General features: G+C 37.2%; 1 protein-coding gene across 1 annotated transcript in view; it reads right to left on the bottom strand.

Moving 5' to 3' along the window:
* The window catches only part of LOC107095960 (glutamate receptor ionotropic, NMDA 2B-like), a 51,741-nt gene extending 25,294 nt beyond the window's left edge, over nucleotides 1–26,447 (bottom strand). The window contains exons 1-7 of the mRNA XM_015392360.1: nucleotides 26,336–26,447; nucleotides 17,624–17,829; nucleotides 17,083–17,254; nucleotides 9,806–9,959; nucleotides 8,503–8,628; nucleotides 1,446–1,675; nucleotides 1,181–1,341 (exon numbers count right to left, since the gene is read on the bottom strand). Of these exons, the coding sequence (XP_015247846.1) occupies nucleotides 1,181–1,341; nucleotides 1,446–1,675; nucleotides 8,503–8,628; nucleotides 9,806–9,959; nucleotides 17,083–17,254; nucleotides 17,624–17,829; nucleotides 26,336–26,443 (1,157 nt within the window). The 5' untranslated portion in view covers nucleotides 26,444–26,447. The remainder of the gene's footprint in view (nucleotides 1–1,180; nucleotides 1,342–1,445; nucleotides 1,676–8,502; nucleotides 8,629–9,805; nucleotides 9,960–17,082; nucleotides 17,255–17,623; nucleotides 17,830–26,335) is intronic.
* Between the last annotated feature and the right edge of the window lie 364 nt (nucleotides 26,448–26,811).

Here is a 26,811-nt window from a genome sequence, read left to right as displayed (position 1 = left end):
CTACAGCCTAAACTAAAGCAACTAAATATTCAAATGAAGTAATGATGATATAGTGACATATTACTTTTTGAAAAGCCAATAGCGACTTTTTTGTTAAAGCTACAGTGTGTAATTTTCAGCGACATCTAACGTCCAGACTGCAGACCGCAGCAACATGAACATCTCCCCCCCACCGCTTCTCCCCCCAACAGTACGGCAAGCGTTACAGGACAAAATGTCTTCCACGACGTCCGCATCACCTACCTTCTCAAGTGATGAGGTTTGTTTACATAGATAATTTTACAGATAGTATTTCATTAGTCTGTGTGTTCAGTACCGTCTCAGTTCATCTCTCTCAACTTGCCGTAGTTACTTTAGAGCGTAATGGGCGATCTCGCAATTGCTAGTTTGTTGGCTCTGCGCTGCCGTAGCGCAAAGATGTCTGCCTCCATGGCTGCGAGACCCGCTCCTATGTAATTATAAATAACGAATTCTAAGGCAACGCAAATATTAAGGTTAAGAGGCTGAGCTCGTAGAAGATGATAAATGACGTCGTTATGTATAATATATTACATTTCTGACTGTATATCCCTGTAATTATTACACACTGTAGCTTTAAGTTTTAGCAACGGTGCAAAGACGATAAGGTCCAAAATAACTTAGCTTGTCCAACACAATGGTGGATTATATTTTCCAGCCCTTGTTCTAATATAAATGCAATATAAAAACTGTTGGTGCATTAAAGACTACAAAAATATTTTTATAGACATGGAAAGCAGTTTGTTTGGATCCATCTAAAAGACATTTTTAAACTACAAGCATATGTGGCAAGATACAAAACAGCACGACAGAATCCTAAAACTCAAGCCTTCCCACAGACAGGGGAGCGTAAATGTGTTTGTAACAGCCTGATTGCACTGTGTACACACTGCAGATGACTTGTGCCCTCCAGGGAAATTTTCAGCAACCTTCACTATAATAAAAAGGTGAAGTTTATTATAAGTCCATTTTCACAGTTCATTTATACTTCAAAGAATGTTGTTGTGTTGCCTGTAAAGGAACACTTTTTGGGAAACATAACAACTTATTATCTTTTCACGGATATTATATCCACTGTCTCTGAATGTGATTAGGAAGTACTGGTTGGTAAAAATTATTTTATCGGGTTGTAAAAATGCCTGAATGAAGTCAAGGTCCCTACCCAGCCTTCAGACTCTGCAGAGCTTCATTGACATTCCGCTGATGGAACTTGGTCATGTAGGAGTGCATTTCTGGATAGTTGTTCCTGATGTTTCTCTCGGTACTCCCATTCGGCACCGTGCCAAACCGGAACGGAGGAGAGAAGTCATTGGGACTCTGGAACTAATCATTGGAACAGAATTGGGGGGAGAGGGATGTAAAAATCCTGACAGATTATTTCTAATGGATGCAATTAACCCTCGAAAGGTTAAAAACCCTCATCTTACCTTCTTGTCTGAGAGACCAGTGACCTGATCCACATATTCCTCTTGGATCATGAAAGCAGCCAGGTTGGCAGTGTATGAGGCCAGGAAAATGACAGCGAAGAAGGCCCAAACTGAGACCATGATTTTACTGGTGGTACCTTTGGGGTTCTGGACTGGCACAGAGTTGTTGAAGACCAGACCCCAAAGCAGCCAAATGGCTTTACCGATGGTGAAAGACGGGCCATGAGGTTCTGAAAGAAACAAAGAAAAGTATTTATAAGAAATGAAACAATGGGATGACTTTGTAAAGCAGCAGATTGCAAAGGTTTTATCTAGCAACCGTATTTTGTTTCTTTACGTTTTGCAATATTACATATTACTAATATGAAAAGTTTTGGAGGGATTTTTATGTAATAAACCAAAACCAAGTAGCCTAAATGAAAGTAAAATAAATAATAAATAAAAACAGATCAAATTTATTTTAAAGGAATAAAAAATGTGGAACCATTTATTAATTCTACTGTTGATATTTTTGATAAACTTTAGTATAAAACCCTGAAATGAGAAATCTCAAAACTTCTCACTTAAATACTGTACGTAATTTGTCTTTCAATACTGTAACATGTCCAACAAAAATAAAAACTGCTAAAGTTATACTTGTTTTAAAATCAGGGGACAGACATAATTTCAATAACTATGTATAGGCCTCTTGCCTTGCGAGCACAATTTTCTAAAATTCTTGAAAATCTGTTTAATACTCGAATTGAAAAATGTATAACTAAGAACAACAAAAATTCTGATTGTCCATATGGCTTCAGGTTAAATTATTCTAATTCATTAGAAATTATAGATTCAATTGAAAAAATAGCAAGTGCATTAGTTTAAAAAATTTAAAAATTGCATGCAGTGCATCGGATTAAAAATGCATGCATATTTGTTGATTTAAGCAAAGCATTCGATACTATAGATCACACCATTTTACTCAGAAAATTGGAACAGTATGGGATCAGGGATATCACAGTCTTACATTCGGTTAAAAGTTATTTAAGTGTCAGGAAACAATTTATAGAGTTAGGAAAGTATCCTTCATGAAGTTTGAACACTACCCGAGGAGTACCACAGGGGTCAGTGTTTGGACCTAAGTAGTTTAACCTTTTTATTAATGCTTTTTGGTTCTGGCAGTGACCTTAGCACATTGGTCAATGATAATATATAATGATGTGGGTCAAATAAAACAGATATATCTCACCTTTCAGGTGAAACCAGTATTCAACTAGTAAATAAAATGAGATATTGTGGGGTAGTTGTGGACAGTCAAATGAGTTGGAAATTTCATATTAGGTATCTACAAAATAAAGACTCAAACAGCAATGCCCTCCTTAATAGAGCGAGAGACTTTTTTGACAACAAAGCCCTTCATATATTATATTGTTCACTTATTTTACCATATCTCACATATTGTGTTGAGGTTTGAGGAAACGACTATAAAACAAGCTTGCAGCCATTATTTACTCTATAAAAAGGGCAATGACATACCTCCATAAATTTGGTTATTTACATTATACCAATCCACTATTCTTTAAGTCTAAATTAGAAAAATGCACAGATCTCATAGCTTTTTAAACATTACAAATAGTTTTCAAAGCTAAAATAAAATTATTACCTAAGGATATTCAAAAACTTTTAATTGAAAGGGAAGAAATGCTTAACTTGCGATATAAATGGAAATTTAAGGCAGGAGGTGTGAAGGCAGGAAAAAATGTTTTTGTTTCAGTGAGCGGAATTAGATTATGGAATACTTTGTGTATAGAGTTAAAAGAATGTGTGGTTATAAAATTGTTCAAAAAGAAATATAAGGACAGGATTTCCTGGAATTATGAGAGGGATGAAACAAACTTGTAAAAGGTACATTGTTCAACATTTTTATGTAAATTATGTAAAACTCTATCATGACTGATGTTAAACCAGAAAAGGAGGGAGGGTTTAAAATAAGTGTAAACATTTACATGTACGAACATGTACTCTTATGTTTAATAACATTATGTATGTATTAATTAACAAAATTGGTTTAGCAGCCTTATGTCTGAAAACACTACATGCTCTGCATTTTTCTTTTTCTAAGATAATGTCTTTTATGCTTGTTTGAAATAAACAAATAACTACTACCAAAAAAATTTTTATTGTGAGGACCTGCTTTCAGAATTCCCTAATAGAATCCATACATGTGATCAAAGTTAATAGTTATGTGTTGTAGAAAATTTAGACTGCAGCAGTGATCGACTGATACAGGATTTGTAAAGCTGGTGCAGACACAGTCTATTTTCACATAATTTTAAATGATTCTCAGCGTATGCCAACAATGTTTTTGGACTGATTCTTTGAAAGTGATTTTTCTTCCTCCAAAACTATGCAATATATTAAAAACAAATATTACAGAAGTATCAGTTTAAACAAGAAAACCAAATCTTTAGTAACAAATTGAACTAAACATTAACAATAGTAATTTGAATGAACGTCATGTGATCTCATGGCATAGCTGCTGATTGCTCTAATGCAGTGACTCCCAAACCTTCCTTTTCCAGGGCCCCCCTTTGTTTAACCCTTTGTGCAACAATCCATGTAGATTAAAAATACATGATTTTACACTTATTATCAGCTTGGATATATAAAATAAAATTTGTAGATTGTATTTTTTCCCCTTTTTGATGATATTAATGATATATAACAATAAAACATTTGATTTATCGGTACTTTTAATAAAAAATATACTTTACACGGTTATTGAAAGCTTTAAAATGTGGAGGAGGATCTTAGAGTGGATGCTTTATGGAGCCAGTGAAGATGTTTTAGGAGGGGGGTTTCACAGTGCTTTGAATGTAACTTACATTTTGACCTCTTTTAAAGAGGTCTCTTATGTCTCATACAACCAAACACATGCACGCATATCACACCAATTCAAAGATTTGTGTAAATTAAGACATCTGATATTGCAACCCGCCTAGATTAAATGATCAAAGTGAAGAACAAAACATTTAGCAGATTCCCTGGCAATCTGTTTGCTGACCCGTGTTCTTCTCCAAGACCATAAATTCAGCAGCGCTGTGATTGTCCAATCACAGACCTGATTCAGTGGTGCATAAAGTGAGCTTCTCAGGAGTGATCGCACTGACAGCCAATCACACAAGAAAAGACAGAGGGCCATTTAGGAGCTTGTAGGTATAAACTCAGGGACGCGGGCTTCAGATTAAGAATGCACATTGCCCTAAACATCTCTTCTTAAATTGAAAAGAGGCTGGCTTACATTCCAGTAGAACAACCATAAAAATACAGCAAAGGGCTTCAATCAAAGCTAATTCATGTGTTGAATGGCCCCAAATCCAACCCTTAACAGCTATACTTCAGCTCCACTCTAATCTATATTTTGAGAATGACCAAAACAAAACCCAAATCTCTGTATTTGGGTGGATTAGTAAGGAATTAGGAAAAGTGTCAGAGTGTTCCAGAGAGTATCTAAAGGAGTTTACTTATTGCTTTAACTCGTTAATGGAAACGTTTTTTTGGTACCAATCATACCTTAAAGGTATAGTGGAGGATTTTTGCAAATTTGTGAAAAGACCCGCCCTCTCCACCCCAAAAAAAGCACATGCACAATTCTGTACCCACTCCCGAGAAGCAATGCCTATGCGAGAGCATGCACGAGCCCATTTCTCCTTGGCACACTCTGTTTAAAAGTTGCCTTTTGCATCACTTACTTATACAAGCTTACTTTCCAAAAGAAGATTTGCAATTTTTCCAATATGTCAGACTCACCACCTGTAAGTTAAGATGGGGACGAGAACGTAGGAAGGCCTTACGTAAACATATCACCAGAATGATTGACAATTAAGAGGACCACTTATTCAGATGATCCACCCAGAGAAAGAACATCCTCCACTATACCTTTAATGAAATTGTTCAGTTTATCTATGAGCTGCTTTTTTTCTGTGATAAGCCGTTGGGTTTTTCATGTTTGTGTGGGTTTGTGTATGTGCACGTATGTGGGTGTATGTTTTGTTGCACAGATTTATTTTGTTCTTGGACAAACTGATTTTTTATAGTGGCAAACATTCCTCTGTAGAGTCTGTCAGCCAGAGCGCTTCCTAAATGGACCCAGGGAAGTCTTTACAACCCTGCTACGGACTCATTGATACATTATTGCGTCAGGTCCTTTGACAGCAAACTTCGATCTGCACTCTTCATGATACCAAATTCCCATGAGGTAAGAAAAAGAAAAGCAGGAGGCCCATAGAAGAGAAGAGAGCTTTAGGGATGAGTTCATCTTCTCCAGAAGATGATGAAGGAGGAGAGGGATGAAAAAAAGATAACCACTGTCTATATATAGACACATCAGAGATAGACTAGAGGGAGATTGATTTTCCTCCCTTTTTTTTGTCTCTCATCTGTTAAGATGGAAAGATCTAAGAGAAAACCAGCCTCATGGTGTCAGAGTTAACACAAGATTTTTAGGAGGAAATATGGAAATTTATGCAAACGACAGGTCCAGTGTGAGCAAGCGGCAGTGGAGTTTTGCTAAAATTTGTGTTTAGACCCAGCTCCATATGATAAAAAGAGAGCAGAGAGGTGAAGAGAAGGAGGAGGAGGATGTGGAGGAGGAGGAAGAGGAAGAGGAGATGGGAATAAAGGCATTGGGTCAGTGAGAACGGCTGGTTTATGTGCGGAGGCGGCCTGCGGTGTGTTTCTCTGCCTGTCCGTCTTTGTCCACGGGAAAAAAAAAACAATTTCTGCCACACAATCTGTGCTTGTGTTGTTGCAGAGAGAGCGGCATCATCTGCCAAGCATCTGTACTTGAAATCGAATGCTAAAGGAAAGCAGCGAGTTGAAGCATTACTCATCTAAGCCTCTTTGTTTAATAGAGCAATGCACCGACTGCCATTTTCTCAACATAGACTTTAAACTTAATTTTGTCATTTTATTTTTCCTGTACCTGTAAAAGCTGCTCTGTATTTTTTTTTTTTTTTTTTTTGAGATTTGCAGAATCACAGAAAGGGGTTGAAAGCTAAACAGGAAACTGTGAGTTACTTTCTGCAGGAGCTGGAAGGAAAACATGACTGCATGCTGAAAAAGAGAAACTCGGAAACAGAAAAAATGTGAAGGTTTTTAATATCTATTCAACTGTTTGCTTGCTTTGATTTGATGCTTTTTGTTCTTAAAGCAAACCCATAAAACACTTAAACTCACAGGAGGGAAGAAACGAGTTACATTTACTGAGTTACAGTTACCTAAGTAACTCAGTTACAGTTACCTAAGGAATCATCTTCATAAAATATCTCTACTTTTACTTGATTAAAATGTTTGGCTACACCATAATTTTGGAGTGACTTTCCTGTTTTAAACACCAGATGTCATCTAGATGTTGGTTTTTAGGCTAAATCTGGTCCTTCATAGTCTGGATTTAGTCCAAAAACACTTGGAAATTGGACTAAGTTTGGTCAGTCTTATTTGATCCCACTTTAGTCCAATAAAATACATTAAAAACTGTTTTTTTTTAAGTCTTTTCAACAACCTTAAAATTGCGGCTTTTCCTCTTTCACTTTTCAACCAAATGTAGATGTTGTTTGGACCTAAATCATGTCGCATTTTCAATGTCCTTTCAAGCAATTTTTGCTTGGTGGAATACTTGAACCTTTATCTTCTTTTTAGGTCAAAATTACATAGTAAGATCTAAACATCCTGCTTTATGTTTTAAAGAAAATCTGTTTCTTCTGCCTGGAAATGTTATTTTTCAGCTACATTATTTGTTTGTTTTAATACGTTTCTTGTTGTCTATAACTAAAATACCAGAACTTGCGGATAACTTTTATTCATTGTCTCTCCTTATTAGACGATTTGAAATAAAAGATGTACTGATGAGTCACATAACACTTGTATAGCCCTTTTATAGGACGCCTTTTACTTTTACTTGAGTGTAAATATGATGAAGTACTCTTAATTTAATAAAACTTTTTGATACTTTACCCCCCCTTCAGTTTAAATCTGTAATGATTTGCAGAGTGCTATGAAGCATCCTTTGTTCCTACATTTCTTTATGCACAAAGATGTAAACAGAAACAGAGGTGCTTTCTACTATTAAATCTCCAAGAGTCAACACTAAATCGGATAATGAATATGTAGTGTCCTGATATTCAATTAAACCATATACAAACACATGTATAGAGTATAGTGTAGCATTTAAGCTTTTACAATCAATTAACTGTATTCTCTTTTCCCAGATCCAGGGAAACAAAACAAAAATGTTGAATGACCTATAATTAGTTCAATTTCATGACCCAAATGATTTTTATTTATATTTCTTCTTGAATAGTGTAGAAATTAAGCAAATCTTAATATATGACCTAGCAGCAGGAAAAAATTTTGCCAAAAATTTTTAATAAAAGTCCAAATTGGGCCAAATGAAAGTAGCAACAATTCATAAAAACCATCAGTTGAATATAAAAGCAAAATTATGACCAATTTAGGACATATATTTATCATGGAAAGCGCTCTGCGATTGTTGCAACAGATGATTGTTCGCCCACGTTTGAAATTCAAGTTAAATAAAAGTTGACCAATTGCCAGAGATATAAATTGAAAGACTTTGAAATGACAGAACAGCAAATCACATATGACATAAAGCCAAATATGGCAGAAAGTATATATTAATACATTAACAAAATAGTAATTGGGGCTGGACAGACGCACCACACAATATTTTAACAATTCAGATAATTAAAAAATGATCAAAGTAGGTAATGCTTTCTTAAAAGTGCGTAGTAAAAAAAACTGTATCCTATAAGAGGTACTACTTTAAGAATACAATTTTTAGTCATAACTGATGGAGGTTTGTGAGGAAATCATCAGAGTAACCACATGTTCAAGAATACTAACCCTATGGAAAAAGTATAAATCAAAATTTTTCTTGGGGGGTGCAGGGATTTTACCAGAGGTAGCTATACCGCCTCCATTTTGGTTGGTAAAATATTTGTGGTTTTAACCTCTGCTCTAAAGGAGGCCACACCCCAGTTTGGTTCAGATTGCTCACCTCTGCCATCAGCCAGACAGCGGTTGTAGCCCACGGGGCTGAAGTACTCGAACACGAACACAGCCACTGCTGACACCAGCAGCAGCATCACGAACATCATCACCCACACATCGGCGCTAAAGGGCTCTGAAGGGGTGAGAGGGGGGAGAAAGAGATGAGAGAAAGATAGAGGAAGACAATGGATTGATAAAAGCAGGACGCAGGGTGAGAAAAAGATAAAGAAGAATTAAGATTTGAAGAAAAGGGATGTAAGGAGGCAGGAGGTGGGGAAGAAAAGAGGCAAATGAGGAGGGAGGAAAAGTTTCCCTTGAGCAAGGGCAGCGAAGAGAAAGAGAAAATGAAGCAAGAGAGATATGCAAATGTGGTATGTCATATTGAAAAGAGGATGGGAAGCGTCAGAGAAATTGAGTAGGAGTGGGAAACATAAGAGGGCAAAGAGAAAGAGAGAGAAATAAAAACAGCTGAATTATCATGCAGCTTAGAAAACCTTGTCAGAGAAAGTTTAATAAAACTTATTTTAACATATTCTAACCTGTTAAATCCCTTTTGACACATTTAATCTATTAATGACATCATATCTAATGAAAACCACACCGCCATGATATGAAGATAGCCTTGCACAGTGAGCTAATACCCCGACCATGTCTACCATACATGCCCACCACACCGACAGCAGCAAGTTACTGCGTTAAAGCTGCGCATCCTTCCACCGCGGCTACAGGATCCCCTCTTACCATGAAACCACAGCAGCCAATTAATTCTTTCCATTCTTCTTTGTGATGTGCAAAATGAAAAATTCAAAGGAATTTAAGAAAATCATAGACACAATCCAGAAAGCTGGTCAAATGAGGCGAAAAATCCCAGCAGAGCTGCACATTAAGCTGTATATCAAAGTGTGCAAATATGTATTCATGCTCTATTTGAAAGTTTTCATACGGTTGAATTACTTCCTCAGCATGTCTTCCACTTGTGCATAGATAATGCAGTCCTTATTTAATTCAGGTGGGACGAACCAGGGAAACATAAAACATTCAGCCCGTAATTGCCATTGGACACCACTGCTCTAGGTTATCTAGATGGTAGACAGTAAACAGCACATGTTGATGTAAACCTTGACTGACAGATAAAAGTAATAACCTTTCCCTCTAAGACATTGCTTGTTATTGTTTCAATGCAAACTGGAACATAACTCTATGGTGCATATCAATCCCAGCTTATGCCTTCCATTGAAAACATATCACTATATAACATATAGTGGTTTAATACACCTTTTAGACCTAATGAAAGGTCAATATTTACTCACCTAAAAATGCTGAGGGTGAAACAGTGCCATTACTGCGGGAAACCATGACACTAATTCCTGTTTCTATGAAGGGAACAGAAAAATCTATAACCTCAGAGCGCTCCTCGTTGATGGTTAGGGATCCGACAGCCATGTGGGCATTTTTTAACACAACCTGCAAAAAAAAAGGAGAAAGAAAACAGCATTTTTTGGTTAAGAACACGTTGGCTATTTTGGTACTGTTGATATAAGGAGGCCTTTTAAAGAAGGCAAGAAAAACATAAACAAATGTAGTTAAATATATTAAATTTAGCAGGTAACTGGTTAATCTGCTGGTAAAATTGCAGAACAAGGGGGTCTTGAGTTACAGTTTTTGAAGGAATTGATTCTTAAATACTTTTTGTTTTGTCAACATCCGCAGCATTTGTGAGGCACCATTTTGGGTGGAAGTGAGAATGGTGAAATGTTGAAATGGTGAAATGGTGAAAGAGTGAGAGGCCAAATCCAAATGTTTTATAAGCACTGTGAGAGCCCAGCTTGTGGCTATGGTGATTTTTAATATATATGTTTTTATTATTTTTATTTTTTAGTTTTTAGCTTTCTTTACATATACACATGTACTCACAATTTTAGTTTTGTAGTTTTTAGTTTTTTTATATTCATAAATTGTCCTTTTTAAAAAAAAATATCGATTACACAAGGATAATATGCTTTTATAATCGAAAGGGTGGACTGTTGTCGGAAAATTTTTATCTCTCTTCTATTATATATTAATTTATCCTATTTACTCACCATAAAAGTTTTCACTCAGTCTGTTTTACTTTCAAGGCCACAGATTTCTCTCCAGGATGTTGCTTGTAGACCAGACATATCTTCTTCCCATAACAAATCAGATTCTTTCTCAAAAGGTTTATTCATAACATGTTACTGTTTAACCAAAGTGTTTGTAATTTGTTTTGACCCTGCTACTTTCCATTGTTGTAAGTAAGGGGGAACGAACGCTGTCCAGATCAGATCAGGGCAGAATGCTGTGGCATTAGGGCCGTATGATGAACTGTTCTCTCTTTGCAAAGATATGAATAAATGTGCCGACTGAGTGAAATCCATCGATCTCTGTTTATTTAACTAGGATGAATAGTTTAATACTTTTTTCCCACGACAACTCTAACTTTTTTAAAGTAATTCCCAGAAAAACATCAAAACCAATCAGATACTGTAGCGTTGATGTCACTCAGCAGTCATGATCCAAGATGTTTTCAATTTTAATAAAAATGTAGAATTTACTTGATCTATATTGGTTGAATGAAAGTTATTTTTTTTTTTATATATATAAATTGTTTTGGACCCATGATTAATATGGGCTCAAGTGTAATTATTTCCACAACGGACTGTATTGTCTGACTATCTTTTCTGCCAAACAGATTGTTTTGCCAAACCACCACTAAAAAAGGATTCTTATAAGTCAAATTAACCGGGTCATAATTAAAGAGCAGATTGCAGGTTAGAGCCTCACCCAGAAATGCAAAATATTTGCGTTTATGACCAATAAAAGGGACATTTCCCTTTTATTGGTACATTTACCCTATTAATATACACTTCAAACTCGATCCATTAGACAATACTTAGATTGCATTTGTCAAAACATTTAACCTACAATTAGCTTTTTACGATTTTTGTCCTAGAATTCAAAGTGATCAGTTAGGAAATAAGCCATGAAAAAGCCATCTCACATGTAAATGCTAAAAACTTTTCACAAATGACCAACAACAAAGTTTAATTTGGTTTTGATGTCTCTGTGTGTTTACTTTAGAGAGGCACCATGGGGGCTTAAAGCTACCCCGCTGCTATGTACAATTATTTTTATTGGTTGATTTGTATCACAATCTTCTAGCTTTACAGCTTGATAGTGAGATGTAGCAATTATAGTCTTTGCAACCAGATGGCACAAGCATGGCATATCTAAACAAACAGAATGTCTTGCTATTTACACACACTGGATGGTTTCAGCTGACATGTATGTGAACTTCAGCTTATAGTAGTTCTTCAGTGGTTATGCTAAAACACATAACTGTTAAAAGGTAACCCTACTTAGAAAGGGACAAGTCTAAAATTAACTTTATGTACAAGACTTTACATCAGTTGTTCAGAGCTCTAATACCCGCCTACTTTGTTTCTGCAAAGCTAGCTTAAAGCAGGACATAACAGTGCTATTATAAGAGCTTGTCTTTGCTATTTCAGGATGAAATTGTCTTATGAATGAGTTTGCTGTGCAACCAGAGGGTTGTCGGTTCAAGCCCCAGCTCCAGCTTTCAGTGTTGTAGTGGCCTTGGGCAAGACATTTCACCCTCATTGCTTACTGATGGTGGTCAGTGGGCCCGGTGGCACCAGTGTACAGGAGCCTCGCTTCTGTCAGTGAGCCCCTGGGCAGCTGTGGCTAGAATGCAGTTTGCCACCATCAGTGTTAGTGTGTGCGTGAATGGGTGAATGTAGTGCAAATTGCTTTGGGCAAGTCCTCTGACTTGAAAAAGCGCTATATAAATACAAGCTATTTACTATTTTCCATGAGAAAACAGATACTTGTGTTTCCTGTATGAACTTTTATTAGCAAGCGGTGAAAATCACATTCTCTGTTAGTTGTCATAACCTGTTAAATGCAAACCATATAGAGAGAGGGGGAGCCAAAGGGCACATTTAGTCAAAAACAGGGTTCTATGACAGAAAAAAGTCTGGAGAGGCAAAAAGAGGACTAAAGCTGGAGACATTATAGACAAAGACGGAGTATGGCGGCTAGCGACAGGAGGCCAAACTACTTTCCACACAGAGCTCTCGGGTGGACACTCGTGATGCTCACCAGGGCACAGAAAGAGGGAGAAAGGCAGAAGGAGAGAAGAAGAAAGTGGGTTACCACAGTAGGTCACGGCTGCTGGAAATAGCCAGCCCAATGCCTTTTGCTACCTGCCTCCCTCTCCTCGGTTCTTCTGCACAGGTGGTATATTAAGACCCAAATTTTATAGCCTTAAAGCATTGGGATAAAGTGGGACGATATTGTCTCCACGAGTTAAAAAAAGGTGTGTGTGACTGCGTGAGTCAAAGCTCTCCTGTGTGCTTCAATACTGAAGTGTGTGTCTCTCTGTGTGTGTGTGTGTGTGTGTGTGTGTGTGTGTGTGTGTGTGTTTGTGCACCTATGTGTGACTCATAAAGAGAAAAAGACAGAGAGAAAGAGACGTGACTGAACCTTTGTTCATCTGCCTGTGAAGTGGACCTTTTCAGGCAAAGCATTTTACAGGCCTGCTTTGCAGATTATGTGCAATTCCAATCGTCTACTTAATGTTTTCATGCATTAGTAACTTTTCAGTCATATATTCAGTATGTAAGTATATGGATATAAATGTGCATTGGATTCCGTATGTGTGGATGAATGCGCGAACATCTCCCTGGGGAGGAGAACGAGTGGATCTAGCAGTAAGCTCACTTCCCCTCTCACCATTCGCTCTCTCCATCTCCCTCCTACGACTTGTTCTCTCCGTGTTATGAAAGTGACCCACGTGGGTGTTATTGAGAATGATTGAGCGAGGATCTGTGCGTTTGTGTGTCTTCGTTTGTGTATACGTGTTGACCGGTGTCTTCTGTGACTCTCAGCAAGGCTAAACTCAAAATGTATTGTCTCTAATATCACAGATTTGCAATCTTGTAGGCAGCACCAGTTAGTAGCAGCTCATGAAGACAGATTCTGGCTGCCAGAACAAAGTCGGAAAAAGGTGTCAGGCTTCCGAAGCATTTGATGATTTTCTTTGTTTCTTTTCTTTAATCTTTTTGAAATACGACGAGTTGTAAAAGCTCCAAGTTATCTCTGTGACCGCTCAGGATCTGTCAGTCTGTATATCAGCCCAATGGCAGTTTGACATATATTCTTGTTTTGTCAGCATTGAAATGGTAGATAGACAGAATTCTGTTGTGAGCAACAACATACAAAAAAAAAACAATAAGTTTTGCAGGAGAGAACAAGACTGGGAAATGGATTTTTGTGGAGTGATATTAATTATTTTTGTATATGGATATTTGAAAAAAAAAACAATACATAAATTAAACTTAAAAAAAAAAAAAATTAAACTACCCTTGTCAGATTTCACTGTTCAAATGTTTATTTTTTTCCAAATACTCATTCTTATTCTTCTTCATATTATAATGTCATTTACTATATATATATATATATATATCATTCTTTTTCCTGATTTCATATTTTCAAACTTTATTTAAAAAAATAAAATGTTTGCATATAGAGATTTGCAGATTCATTCTTTTTAAAATGCTTTTACTGCTTACATTCTATCACTTCTGGAGGGAAGCTTTACTCTTTACTTATTGGCATAAAGAATCTGATCTGTAAAACACAATTTAAAAATAATGCAAATTTAAAAAAGGACACTTGAAACTAAAAAATATGTAAAAAGGAAATATGCATAAAATTGAAAAAAAAAATGATAATATGAAATCTGACAAAACAGTTTTTTTTTTTTTTTTTTAGTTTTCAGCGTCCTTTCTGGATTTGGGCAATAATGGAACTAAATTATTTCCAAATATTTTCTAAACTAGGCTAGTATAGAACTGGGTTGTTATTGTTTATCATTTGTACCTAAATGCACCATGAGAGGTGAACTCTTTGGAAAACTTCTGTTCGTTGAACTCCTTGTGAGGATGTCTGCTCTTAGACGGAGAAACATTTAATTTGTGACTCTAGTATTACAACACGCAGCGGGATTTGGACTTTAGCTCATTTTTCCAGGTACTAGTAATGCGAGTTGTTAAAGATGCCTAATCTAATCATTGTGGGTAAGTACTGACCTGAAGTTTCGTGTGATTCCCCTTTTCTTCCTCATCATTACTGTACGTGGAGAACAAAACTTTATGCTTTCTTAAAGCTTTCTGTTAACTTAGGGTTATAGTTTGTTTGGGTTCAGTTCTTGTTGTATAAGTATAATGAGGCATATAGTTAAATGTTTGGGCCAAAATAAAAAGGGAAACATTGATGAGCATTGTGGGGTTGAAGGTTTTCCCCAGGGACCCACAGTGACACTGAGGTTTTAACCAGAGATCTTGCAGCTTCTGTAGTACACAAATAACCTGCTGTCTAAGCTCCAAGCTACCACTCTTCACAATTCTTTAGTAATGTCATCTCTGTAATCTTTCATAAGGGTTTGTATCTGTATGCACGTGTGTGTGAAACGTAAACAGGTATGTGAACGCAGCTCCTTGCCTTCCTAATGATCGTTCCTCTGCGGGATAAGATGCATTACTGTGCTTTTAGCCTGGGTGATGGGGTTTATTTCAGGGGACCACATTTACAGCTCAGTACCCACTAAAGACGGTGGCAGTAAGACAATAATGTCTTCACGTGAGAAGCTAAATGGGCTGGCTTAATGTAAATTGAATAGAAATAGCTTTGAGGGGGCGGGGGACACATATGATGTCTGCCACTTGTCAAGGTCGTCTTAAAAACGTTCAGAGATTGAGCCACTTAGCATGTTTCTAACAGAGGAGCTTTATGGTACTATTGATTGGCTTGCTACTTCCCTCTATAAAAAAATGCCAAGATCAGTGAAAAGAACCACAGCTGGCACTTACAGCCCTTACTATGAGAGCTGATAGTAACCTTACTACGGGAGTACTGCCCATTAGATGATGATGTTAACCAGAGAGACTGGTTTAAGCAGAATGAAAACAGTGATGCTTCTGTATATATGAACAAGGTATTTTGGAAAAGGCCAAAAACAAACGTCCGTCATTTAACTGTAACCATAACTTTTCCCTTAAATATAAGAATAAATCCAGGGTAAGGGGCGAACTACGGTGGTCTACAGGTGCAAAAGCAATCTAAACAATAAAATGAGCTGCAAAAACATTGATGATGCAAACTCCAAAACATAAAAAGCACAAAAAACAAGTGCAACAGAAAAAAACTGTAGACAGGGAATAGTGCTATCACTATAAATAGAAGAAAAAGCTTTCAGTCAACAATCAATTTTGTGTTTTTCATGTTTTGGAGTTTGCATAATACGTGTGTTTTATTATATATTTTTCATTTTACCGTTTTGCTGCACCTGTTTTTGGGAGTTTGCATCATACCTTTTTGCAGCTCGTTTAGATGTTTACTGAGCGTTTGTACCTGTTGTGCACCTGGTGTTATTTATTCTAAATAACTTGAATTTAGCTTTCTTTAATGCCACATGAGTTTAGAATGTTAATCAAACAGCTCCAGGAAATACGGTCTCAAACATTCCTCAAAACAGAAACGTAATCCTAACACTTTCCAGATAATTTTTCTTACTGAAAGACAAGAAAAATTATTAGTAGAAAAAACAATAAGCATATTTTCCTGTGTTGTATAATTTTTGTCTTAGAATGTATACGCAGTGTATCCAAAACAAAATTTCAATGCATATAACTTTTCAATAGTGAATGAGCAGCTTACAACAGTGAAATAAACATTATCATTTATAAAGTGCAGCAATGATCAGAATGTAAACAGCCAAAATAGCATTTGATGACTTCCCATATATGTTCTGCACTTTGCTAAGGGTTTTATTTCAACATTTAACAGGAATAAAATTAACTCAATATTGAAAATCCTTCAGATATTAGCGATACTGTTTTGTTACAATTCATTCATTATTTTAGGAGTGCAAGCAATTATGAAGTGAAAAGGGTCTTTCATTGCTTTTACAAAGAAGCATATTTTTAAAAGAGTAACAAATTAAATCAATGAACTTTCATTAAAACCTCCAAAAGTTTGACCTGAATATCAACTTCATCTACATATTTCCAACTCTGCATCATTTTGTTGTTTCTGCAATTATTTGCTGACCAAAAAGTTCAGCCCTGATGAAAACACCTCTGTGTACCAAAGCCTGTTTGGTGAAGGAACATTTTCTGTAGCGACCTCAAACATTTTATAGCTCCCCTCCTGTCTTCACTTGTCATGGAGCCAAATACACCAACGAAAACATCCTGGCTGCCCAAGTTCTGATAACACAATGAACCTCGGTAACATCATCAAAAGTGTCACAAACTGCAAATGAGGTGCAATGGTCATTTGCGAGTTTGACCTGCAAATGATAAATGACACCAAAGTATCATTTACACATGCATGAGTTACAGGAATACATTACACTTGATTTTGTTGACCCGTGAAATCTTCAGTATCTGCACAGTTTAAAGGCTGGAAGCAGACGGCCGGTGCACCAACATGCAGAGATGAGAGAAAGAAGAGGAATAAAAGAATAACAGGTGGAATTCCTCACCTCTCCCACCATCCCGTTCCAGGTCCCATTGATTTTTTTGCCATGTTTTCCGTTAGTGACCAGGTAAAGGTCATACGTGAACTTGACTGACTTGGCGATTTTCTTCAGGATATCGATGCAGAAGCCCTTACAGCAGCGCTTGATGTAGATCCCTGATTCCTTGGTCTGATTACTGCAAAAAAAAACAGAGACAAACTGTATTTAATCCAAACTGTACATCTGTCTGAATTGGCAAATTTACTTGTGAACGCTATCTAGTGTTTGTGGCGTTGTCATTCTAACACTGTTGAAGTGTGAATTTATTCTACCTCCGGCGCTGTAAAGCTACCGTGGGAAACAGCCATTATTCACAAATGTAATTTACCCAGCTGCCAGTTTTTCTTCTTGCTATTCTCTCTATGGTCAGCTCTAGCTACTGTGACAGATGGGCAGAAAAATAATGCACCGATCCATTGCTAAACGTGTGGAGATAAATAAGTCATGCTTTGTCAATCTTGACTCGGTTAAACATGATTTGGTGTATCCTAGATCAGACTCTCACATCTTTTTGATCTGTTTTCTGCAGGGGACGGTGTTCCTCATGCAGGTTCCACTCAGGGGATCCACATCCTCCACGATGACAAACGGAGCTTCCTCCAATGTCACGATGGACAGGTGGTCATCCTCCTTGGCTGCCCCTCCATACAGCTCATAGCGAGGCCACACGTGGTACTTCATGGACAAGGAGCCATTTTCCCATTTACCCACCTGCAGTGACATGCAGAAAACAAAAAAATGAGCGGATTGCCTAAAAAGGGTTTTTCCCCTGCAAGTCATTTATCTTTTCCCACATAGAGTGATATGCAAAAGTTTACATCTCTTAAACTGTCTCACATTTGGTTATGGGAAAAAAACTAAAAAAAAAAAAAAAAAAAACAATGCAAAGAATAACGTAACTGTGAAGTAGAGGGAAGTTCAGAATTTGTTACAAATGAAAAACCTATAAAGCCACAAAGTGCATTTTATTAATCCCTTTAAGTTATTTGTCTGAAACCTACCTTTCATTGTATTTTAAAAGGAAAGTTTTTGGCAACATGTCTCTACCAGACTGGGAAATCAACATCAACCTCCTGCAGGATTGGTGAAGAGCTGCATAGGTCATATTTCTAAACCATATAATAGCTGATACGTGAATCTCCACTTCAACCTAGCGCCTTTTAAAACCTCAAACAGGTTTTTAACCATGATTGACCTGTTTTTATCTCCATTCAACTTCCTGTTATCTTTGATAGGTCCTTTTTGGCAATAAGACAAATGTGTTGACTGGTATTCATTAAAAAGGTTGGAGTCATTTGCACAAATAAATAAGTTTGCAAATTATTCTTACAAGTGTTTTAGGGTAAAAAGTCGCATTCACCATTTTTCTCCAATTTCTAGTCTTCTCTCCGGTACGCAACTTTTTTAGGAGTGCTCCAGGCTTGATGTAGGAGAATTGTGCCTAGCTTTTCACTAAATGACAACATTTGTTTTACGCTGGTGGTCCCTTTCATTAGGCTACATCATTATATATATGCAACCTGCCTATAAATTATATTTTTATTCTCTGATGACAGAACTATCGGTCACTACACCTGCAGCTGCCATATTGGTATCCAGGAAAAACTGGTTTAATTTGTTGTAATCTTGTCCAAAGAAAGAACAGTCTGTGAGCTCTATGTGAGATGAAGCTACTATTTAAATAACATCTGGAGCTGAAAATGGATAGAAAGTTTAGCAACGTGGTAGGGCTTGTATTCCTTTCACTCCTTTGCTTTGTATATACTAAATGTTTTGGTTTGTTTGAATTTGTCAAATTAGGGTTTTTGCCGTTAACATAATTGTGTTTGTGCATTATGGTATGGCAGACATAGAGAGTGCGATATAAGAATGACCGATATGGTCTGGATATGTACAGTACAGGTGTGTGCGTGTATTAGAAAGAAATTTTGCAGATAGTTTTCTGCTGATGGTTGGTGGTGAATTCATATTAAGCAATTACCCAGATGTTGCACCTCTTGCCTTCATGAGTAGTTTTCACTTAGTGTTTTCGGATCAAATGATTTTTCTTTTTATATTTTTTTTACTTATTTTTACCTCTGTAACAGTGCAGCCAGGTCATTAACAGAGGCAGTAAAGAACATTGCCTCACACTCACATCCAGTGAGAGCTGCACTCACAGATTAACAGCTGTAAATTTACCAAAGTAGGTTTGCCGCGTAGCTTAAAAAATAACTGTTTCTGGATATTCTTGATTCAATCTATTTTTTAAGATGTAGAGTTGATAAATAAGAAAATAAAAATAAGTTTCAATTATTCTATAACTCTATGATACCCATTTTGTTCATTTATAAAATAATATAGGGTGTTTTTCTACGCATAGATATACATTTCATAGAGGCGCCTCCGGGGTACCCTACCCGGTGCAGGACTCTGAGGTGTGGCTCTGCTGAGAGTTTAAATGAAAACTTTTATGAGGAAGTAAAATACAGATATAACATTTATAACAGTTTTTGTTGAAATATAAACCTTGGATATTTCTTTTTATTTTTTATTTTTCCCCGCTGGCTTCATTGCACCTTCTGAAGAAGATCGTCTTTATTTGGTTTGTTTTGTGAACGACTTTGGAAGGACTCAACGCATCACCTGGCAGGAATCAAACTTAAAAATTAAATCAGATCACATTTCACACTACAGTAGCTTCAGTCCATTAAAAAAAAAAAAAGAATAACTGCTGCTCTGCAGTTACAAACAGTTCTGAGGCATATCATCAAAGAGGAATGTGGAGTATGTATGCCTTACAGCAAAAACATCTCCATCCAGTTGGGATTTTAAAGCCTCATGTTGAGCGTCCTGCATTTTATTGCAAGGTGGGCCATCTGCTCAAGTAAAACAGGTTATATCAGGTAAAGAGAATATAAAGAATACATTTTTTTGTTTCTCCTCCTGGCAGCTTAGGCTAGGTGTGATGTGACTGGTTGCCTTGCAGTGTCAGGTAAGCATTACTTTCCTATACCAGGGAAAATGAGCTTATTCTACTGTTGTATAATTGACATTATTAACTAAATGGCACAACAGATTACACCTGATTGAAGCAACAAATGGAGGAAGGAACATCAGTTATAAGGAGACAAGGATGGCAGGTTGATAACAGGAAATCGTAAACCAAACACAATCCAGCCATTTAATTAAGGAAGTGAACCATGAATATTATAATAAATATTACACACAGTGATATATATTACTTGCACTTACTACATAACCATCAAAAAATTTTGTCTAATACAGAAATGTGTGCCTGCTCAAAACCATGTGCAGGTTATTCCTTAGTTGGTTCTCATTTTGAATAAACTAATGCATAAATGTGAAATGGAGGCGATCATCCTGTGTTTCTGCTGTGGTAACACTCCAGATGTTCTCTACAGGGTTTAGGTCATACTAGCTTGCTGGTCAATCAGTAACTTTGATAAACTTCCACTGATATTGATTGTAGTGTGAGCATATAGCAGGTCATTCTGGATTCTGGAAAATATTATGAATTCAGCATCTAAGCCACAGGTGTCAAACTGGTTCCAGAAAGGGCCGTGTGGCTGCAGGTTTCCTTTCCAACCAAGCAACAGCACACCAGACTCCATTCATCTCATCAAATCATCCTGTTCAGATTGGACTCACTTGATGAGATGAATGGAGTCTGGTGTGCTATCGCTTGGTTGGAAAGGAAACCTGCAGCCACACGGCCCTTTCCCGAACCAGTTTGACACTCCTGATCTAAGCTAAGGACACTTTAAGTAACAGATGGCTACTCAAAACCTGGAACTTTTTAAGATTTTTCCTTTCAATCAACTTTCCGTTTTTATTTTAAGAAGTGACTTTTTATGGCTTAGCCTTCTTATAAACTCTAAAAAAAAAAAAAAAAGAAAACTCTTAAAATAAGAATGTGTTAGGATTCCAGTTTGCAATGGGTTGTTTTTTGTGTTTTCCTCTGTCCACCACCAGGCGGTGCCATGTCCTCGTTGGGCCTCCCTGCACACCTGTGGCTCATTGGGTCATTACCAGAGAAGTACTTGAGCAGCGGGTTGTCACTACCTCGACGCCAGAGTGTTTGCCAGGATCGGTTACTCTAGCCAAACTGAGATTAGCAGAGGCTAACCTTAGCATTTTTTCTCTGAGTCTGAACTTGTTTTTGTCTTTGTTCTTCGGCCGGAAGACTTCCTGTGTTACTGGATAAGCCTGGACCTTCTACCCCTGGAAGGATTTACTGAGTCTCACTGAGCAAGGGGAAAACCTCCACATGATCCATTTAAGTCCACTCCTGGAAAACCAAGTGACAGTCCACTCCTTTACTCCTCCGGGTCCAACTTATGTCTGCCTGCCCGTTCTCTAATGAGTTCCCTTTTCTCTGGACTAAACCCCCACAAACTGGATCCAAGGATAAACAAAGAGCCCCCCAAAGTGAGTGCCTCTCCAGCAATATTCAAGCCTCAATCTATTTTCCCACGGTCCCTGAACTGATCACTGTGATCTCCCCTTCAGAGTTTCCGGTTCCGTTTCACCAGTCCACCGAGTTCCAGCATTGTTTCAATCTCCATCAGTGTTTCCTAACCTACAATAAACCTGTTAAACTTTTACCCTTGGTCTCTGAGTGGTTCTCTGCATGTGGGTCAGATCTTTAAAGTCCACTATGACAGAATGTAGCTTCAACTCAAATAAAATCATTTAAGTTGATAACAAGTACTTCCAATAAGTTTCCCAACTTTATTTAATTACAAGGGTTTATCTCGACAACTTATAAATTAAATTCAGTTAAATCAACTGGTTATTACCAAAGTGAAGTAGTTTGTTTAATTGGAGCCTGTTTTTTGAGTGTAACAGTTATCAATGAAGAACTGTTAATGAAGCAGTCTCTACTATCATCATTACAAACACACTTTTTTGTAGTATAAACTGCTCTTTAATTAGTCCTCTAAAATATTTTAAAGGTTTTTATGTCAGATCTATATTCATAAATCATTTAATACATTTTTGATAGTAAAGTTTGTGCATTTAGGGATTTTTTTTAGCATGAAAGTTTTTAATTTGTATTTATGTCACACAATTCTACCCAAATATAGTTTAGTGCACTCATTTCCATTGAGGAATATGGTCTTGGTGGAGTGTCTGTAGAAAATAAGTGATTTTATCTAATCCAATGTAATGTAATCTAGTCCAATCTAATACAATACAATACAATCAATTAATTTACAGTTTTCATGAGCTGTATTCCATAATCAGAAAAACGAAAGAATACCTGAAATATATCATTTGGAGTGAGTATGATCTAATCTATATATGTAAGTTGAAATTTTCGATTCGAACTACTGAAGTAAATGAACTTTTCAATGAAAATTAGATTTATTCATATGCCCCTGTAATTGTGGGATTGCTCCTGCATTCAACCGTATTGTGTAAGTGCATCGTTTGAGAGGAGAGGAACAGGAGAGGAGGGGTAGGACTGGGACCTGGAGTAGAGAATGAGAACAAGGTTAAGCTGAAGGACGGAGACGATACAGAGGATAGAGCAGAATTCAGATCACGAGGAGAGAAAATACGGGAATATATATGTATATAACATGCAAGGAAAAAGAAAAGGAAAGTGAATAGAGAGACTTAAAGAAAAGCAACTCCAAACACTTATTTCTGCATAAAGAAAGTAGAATATAAAGTGAAAGAGTCAAATGCAAATTGCTGGATCTTGTGTAGAGGAGTGTCCAGCTGTACGTCTGGAGGGCCCTCCAGCCCTTGGAGGTCTACTCAACTCAACAAGCATCACCAATTAGTCAATTTTTCCCCGATGCCCCTCTCTGAAACCTCTACCTGCATCAACCAGCCCCTTCCATCAAGACAAACAGATGGTTTGAAGTGGAAATGCAGCACACAATTTGAAACAGCTCAACTCTAGCGCGAGGGTGTAAAGTCCAGTTTGCACACTCATTAAACATGGAAATGTGTTCAAACACATTGCATCCTGGGGAACACAAGCTTGGCAAAGTGGCTGGAAAGGATAAGCTGAGGCTGTGTATCCCCACAGCACAACGCAGCCCCTTTCCTGTCTGGACGACAAGTGGTGAGAGGCAGTAAATGACAGAAACAAGAAGAGAAAGACGGTTTAAATTCCGGCCTGGAGGGATGGGAACCGGACATTACCAGAGTCTTTACATTTCTTCAAAGAGGCAGCGAAGGGGAGAAGAGCCGGAGGTTGTCAGGATCCGAGAAAGCTGGAAATCAAGCTGGGAATTAAACATGAGCGATAAAGCAGGAGGGTGAGGTGGAGGAGAAAGGAGAAGGTGGTGCAGGACGCAAGAGGAGGGGGAGAAAAAGGGAGACCAGAGGGGAACAACTCACCTTGTTCTCTGATCAGAGGACAGAATATAGATTAGAGAGGCAGAAGATAGAGAGAAGTACAGGGAATAAAAAGCAGAGAGAGGTGAGGGAGTCAGGGCGCGGGACACAATGGAGCGGGATCATCTCAAACGCAGATGCATGCTGACTCGGCAGGTGGTGGGCTGCGACAGGTTCATTTTGGCTGGTTCTGAATTATTGTTGCCATATGTACACCAACAGCTTCTCCTCTCGCCATACTTGGTGGCTTTTTATTCTAGTTTTTTATTACATCATAAAATAGATTTTTAAAGCTGGATTTGAATGATAGGAAGCTGAATCAGCATGTAAAGTTTAAATGGACATTTGCTTTTTACAGCTAAGAATATCAAAGTCTTACCTCTGAAGCTTCAGTTCAAAGGCATCTGATATAGCTTAATGTATGCATTACACACAATAGATGCTCTATTCAGTGCACACATACTGTACCTATAACTGTCTCTATTCTACAGCAGGAGCAATATCCACAATAACTCCAGAGGCGGGGGAAAACTCTGGACAGACTGCCAGTCAATCACTGGGTTGACTTGAAAAGACGGGCAATCATTGGCATGCATATCCACACCTACAGAAATTCTGAAGTCAGCAATTAAGCCTAACCTGCACGTCTGTGTAATGTGGGAGGAAAATGGAGTCTGCAGAGATAACCCACGCACTCTCAGAGAAATTATGCACGCTTCACATAGAAGTACCGAAGCGAGCCTGCAGGTTCTAACCCCGAGGATGGGAACATATGCTGTGGAACTGAGTCTCAGTCTTACATGAATGGACGGAAGTGAAACAGAAGGAGAGATTCTCTGTTTTTTTTTTTTTTCATTTAAAGTTCTCATGACGAATGTAGTCAATCTTTTTCAGGTGTTTATAGTCTGCATTCAAGAATCAGCGACTTACCAGGAATCTGGTTAGGATTCATATCTGATGCCAAAAATGGGAAAATTAAAAATTTCCCATTTTTTTTTCATGTTACTTTCATGTAACGCCAATCTGTCGCATTTGAATTTGATGAGATAGACCAGGAGAGAGTCCTCCCCATCATGAAGCAAAAGGATTATTGTTCGAAATTAGAAAAATGTGAAGAATGTCTGTCACAGCCCTTACAAAACACTTTACAGAATTATCGTTTGCTGCATTTCCTTCTGTTATGAATGTAGCTCATTTCAACACTTTTAGACAACACTTTTTTGTCAGTTTATGTTTGCTAAATTGTTCAAGCTCTTTTAAATGGGAATTTGAATTTCTGGGAATGAACATTATATTCTTGTCACAGATTACCAACACGTTTAATAATCTACAAATATAAAAGAGAACAGATATAATGGATTTTTAATCAGCTACCTTTATTCTGAAATCCGTAGAAGATGTCCAATTTAACCAACTAACTTCAGGAGTCATTTAATTATATATTAAAAAAAATAGGTGGGTAATATGTAATTTTGAAGAAAAAAACGCTGTAGAGATTTGTCAGAAAACATTTTTGCCCAAACAACCCTTGTCTGGGAGAGCTGCAGAGTTCCTCAGCATAGATTAAAACATTAGTTGTTCTGCATTTAAAAACATTGTCTTTGTTGATTAGTGGAATGAAGAAACCAACTGTAGACAGAAAACATTAAAAAGCCGTAAGCCAGCCCCATTTTAAAACAATTGTCTTTTGAAACAATGGTGTGGGAAAACTTTTCCTCAGCAGAACATGGATACTGGTGCAGGTCGATGGGATGATGAAATGGTTAGAATGGCCTGGTTAAAGTCCAGATGATAACCCACTTAAGAATGAAAAGTAAAGCTTCAGTGCTTCTGCTTATCACCAATTTGGGGAAGCTTGAGGTATTTTGCAAATAGAACAAAAAGGTAAAAAAAGATAAAAGTGTGGCATCTATTCATAGATGCCACACTTTACCTATTATTTTTTTCTTTTATGTTACAGCATCTATTTTTTTCTTTCAACTGCATAATTACGGACTCCTTTGTGTCTGTCTTTCACATAAAATCCAAAGGTGTAAGGTGAGAGTAAGACATTTTTCTGCATGACCCTGCATCTTGTTAGATGATCCGTTATAATTGTTTTTTTTTTTAATTCAATTCAGTTCATTTTATTTATATAGCGCCAATTCACAACACATGTCATCTCAAGGTACTTTACACTTCAACCAGATCATTTTAAATTTATAGTAGCACAAAAACGGTACAACCTCTACTCTCTTTGCATGTTTCAGCTAGTAATTAGATTTTTTTCTCATTCACAAGTCTTGCAAAGCATGTATTTTTGCTTTACTGCAGTGTGTAAAATTTGATGTTTGAGGCCCTTTAAGGAAAATATTTACTCAATAAAAATTCATCCTCACCCTGTTTTTTTTCAACAATCTGCTGCTTCTTCTAAAAGGAAACTGTATTATAGCAGAATGCACTTACATTTTAACAAAAACCATATTAATAAAAACAGCACCAAAAATACAGTTAAGGAGATAAATCTGCTGAATTGAATGGCCCAAAGGCACCTTCCCTGAGTTGATGATATCTAATCAGAAAGGCGCATCAAAGGCTTAACACTTTAAAGGCTTGAAATAGTAAAAATCCAAAGATAGATCAAGAGAGTCACACAAACCTAAAAATATGACAGTGGCTCTAAGATTTTTCCCCTAATTACCTGTTAAGATATGGAAAGAAGTTGCTATGACTGTCGTTTTAGAAAATGCATGCAGCAGATGCAGCTCTTTTCTGCTAAAACATTCTGTTTCCCCATCCTCCATCCACCATTAGAAAAAGACATCTCAGGATTGAGTTGCAAACAGACAACCAGACAGTGCCACGTCTCGTTTTGTCTTACCCTGTCCCACTGTCTCTCTTTGTTGAGCAGAATAATGACAAGCTTAGGGTGCATCTGGTACCCATCCTCGCTGAACGACAGATTGCGCCCCTCAAATGTCACATTCATCAGGTACCTGCAGAGAGAAACAAAGAGGAAAGGGATAGAGAAACAAAAACTGAGCATGACTTGCTTAAAAGTGTGTTTGTCAGTGGCAATTTACATATGTCCTATATTTTCCAAAGATGTCTAAATATATTTTGCTGAAAACCATTCATTCATATTTTAGCATCTTAAAACCTTTTTCTCGTTTAAGATTTTCATCTAATGACAATGCTGAAATCCTACAAAATAAGCTGTTTTACCCCAGGAAACATTCAACAAAACACGTCTTTTCAAAACCAACCTCCTCTGGGTTACTGATAGTGGACTCCTTGCCAGCCTGCAGTAATCTCAACCTTTGAAACTCTCCCACGAAATCCCCATGGACTCATTAG

This window comes from Cyprinodon variegatus, unplaced genomic scaffold, assembly GCF_000732505.1.
Source record: "Cyprinodon variegatus isolate N-32 unplaced genomic scaffold, C_variegatus-1.0 Scaffold588, whole genome shotgun sequence".
Taxonomy (NCBI): Eukaryota; Metazoa; Chordata; class Actinopteri; order Cyprinodontiformes; family Cyprinodontidae; genus Cyprinodon; species Cyprinodon variegatus.
Note: the sequence above shows the minus strand (reverse complement) of the source record. Positions and strands in the feature narration are given on the sequence as shown.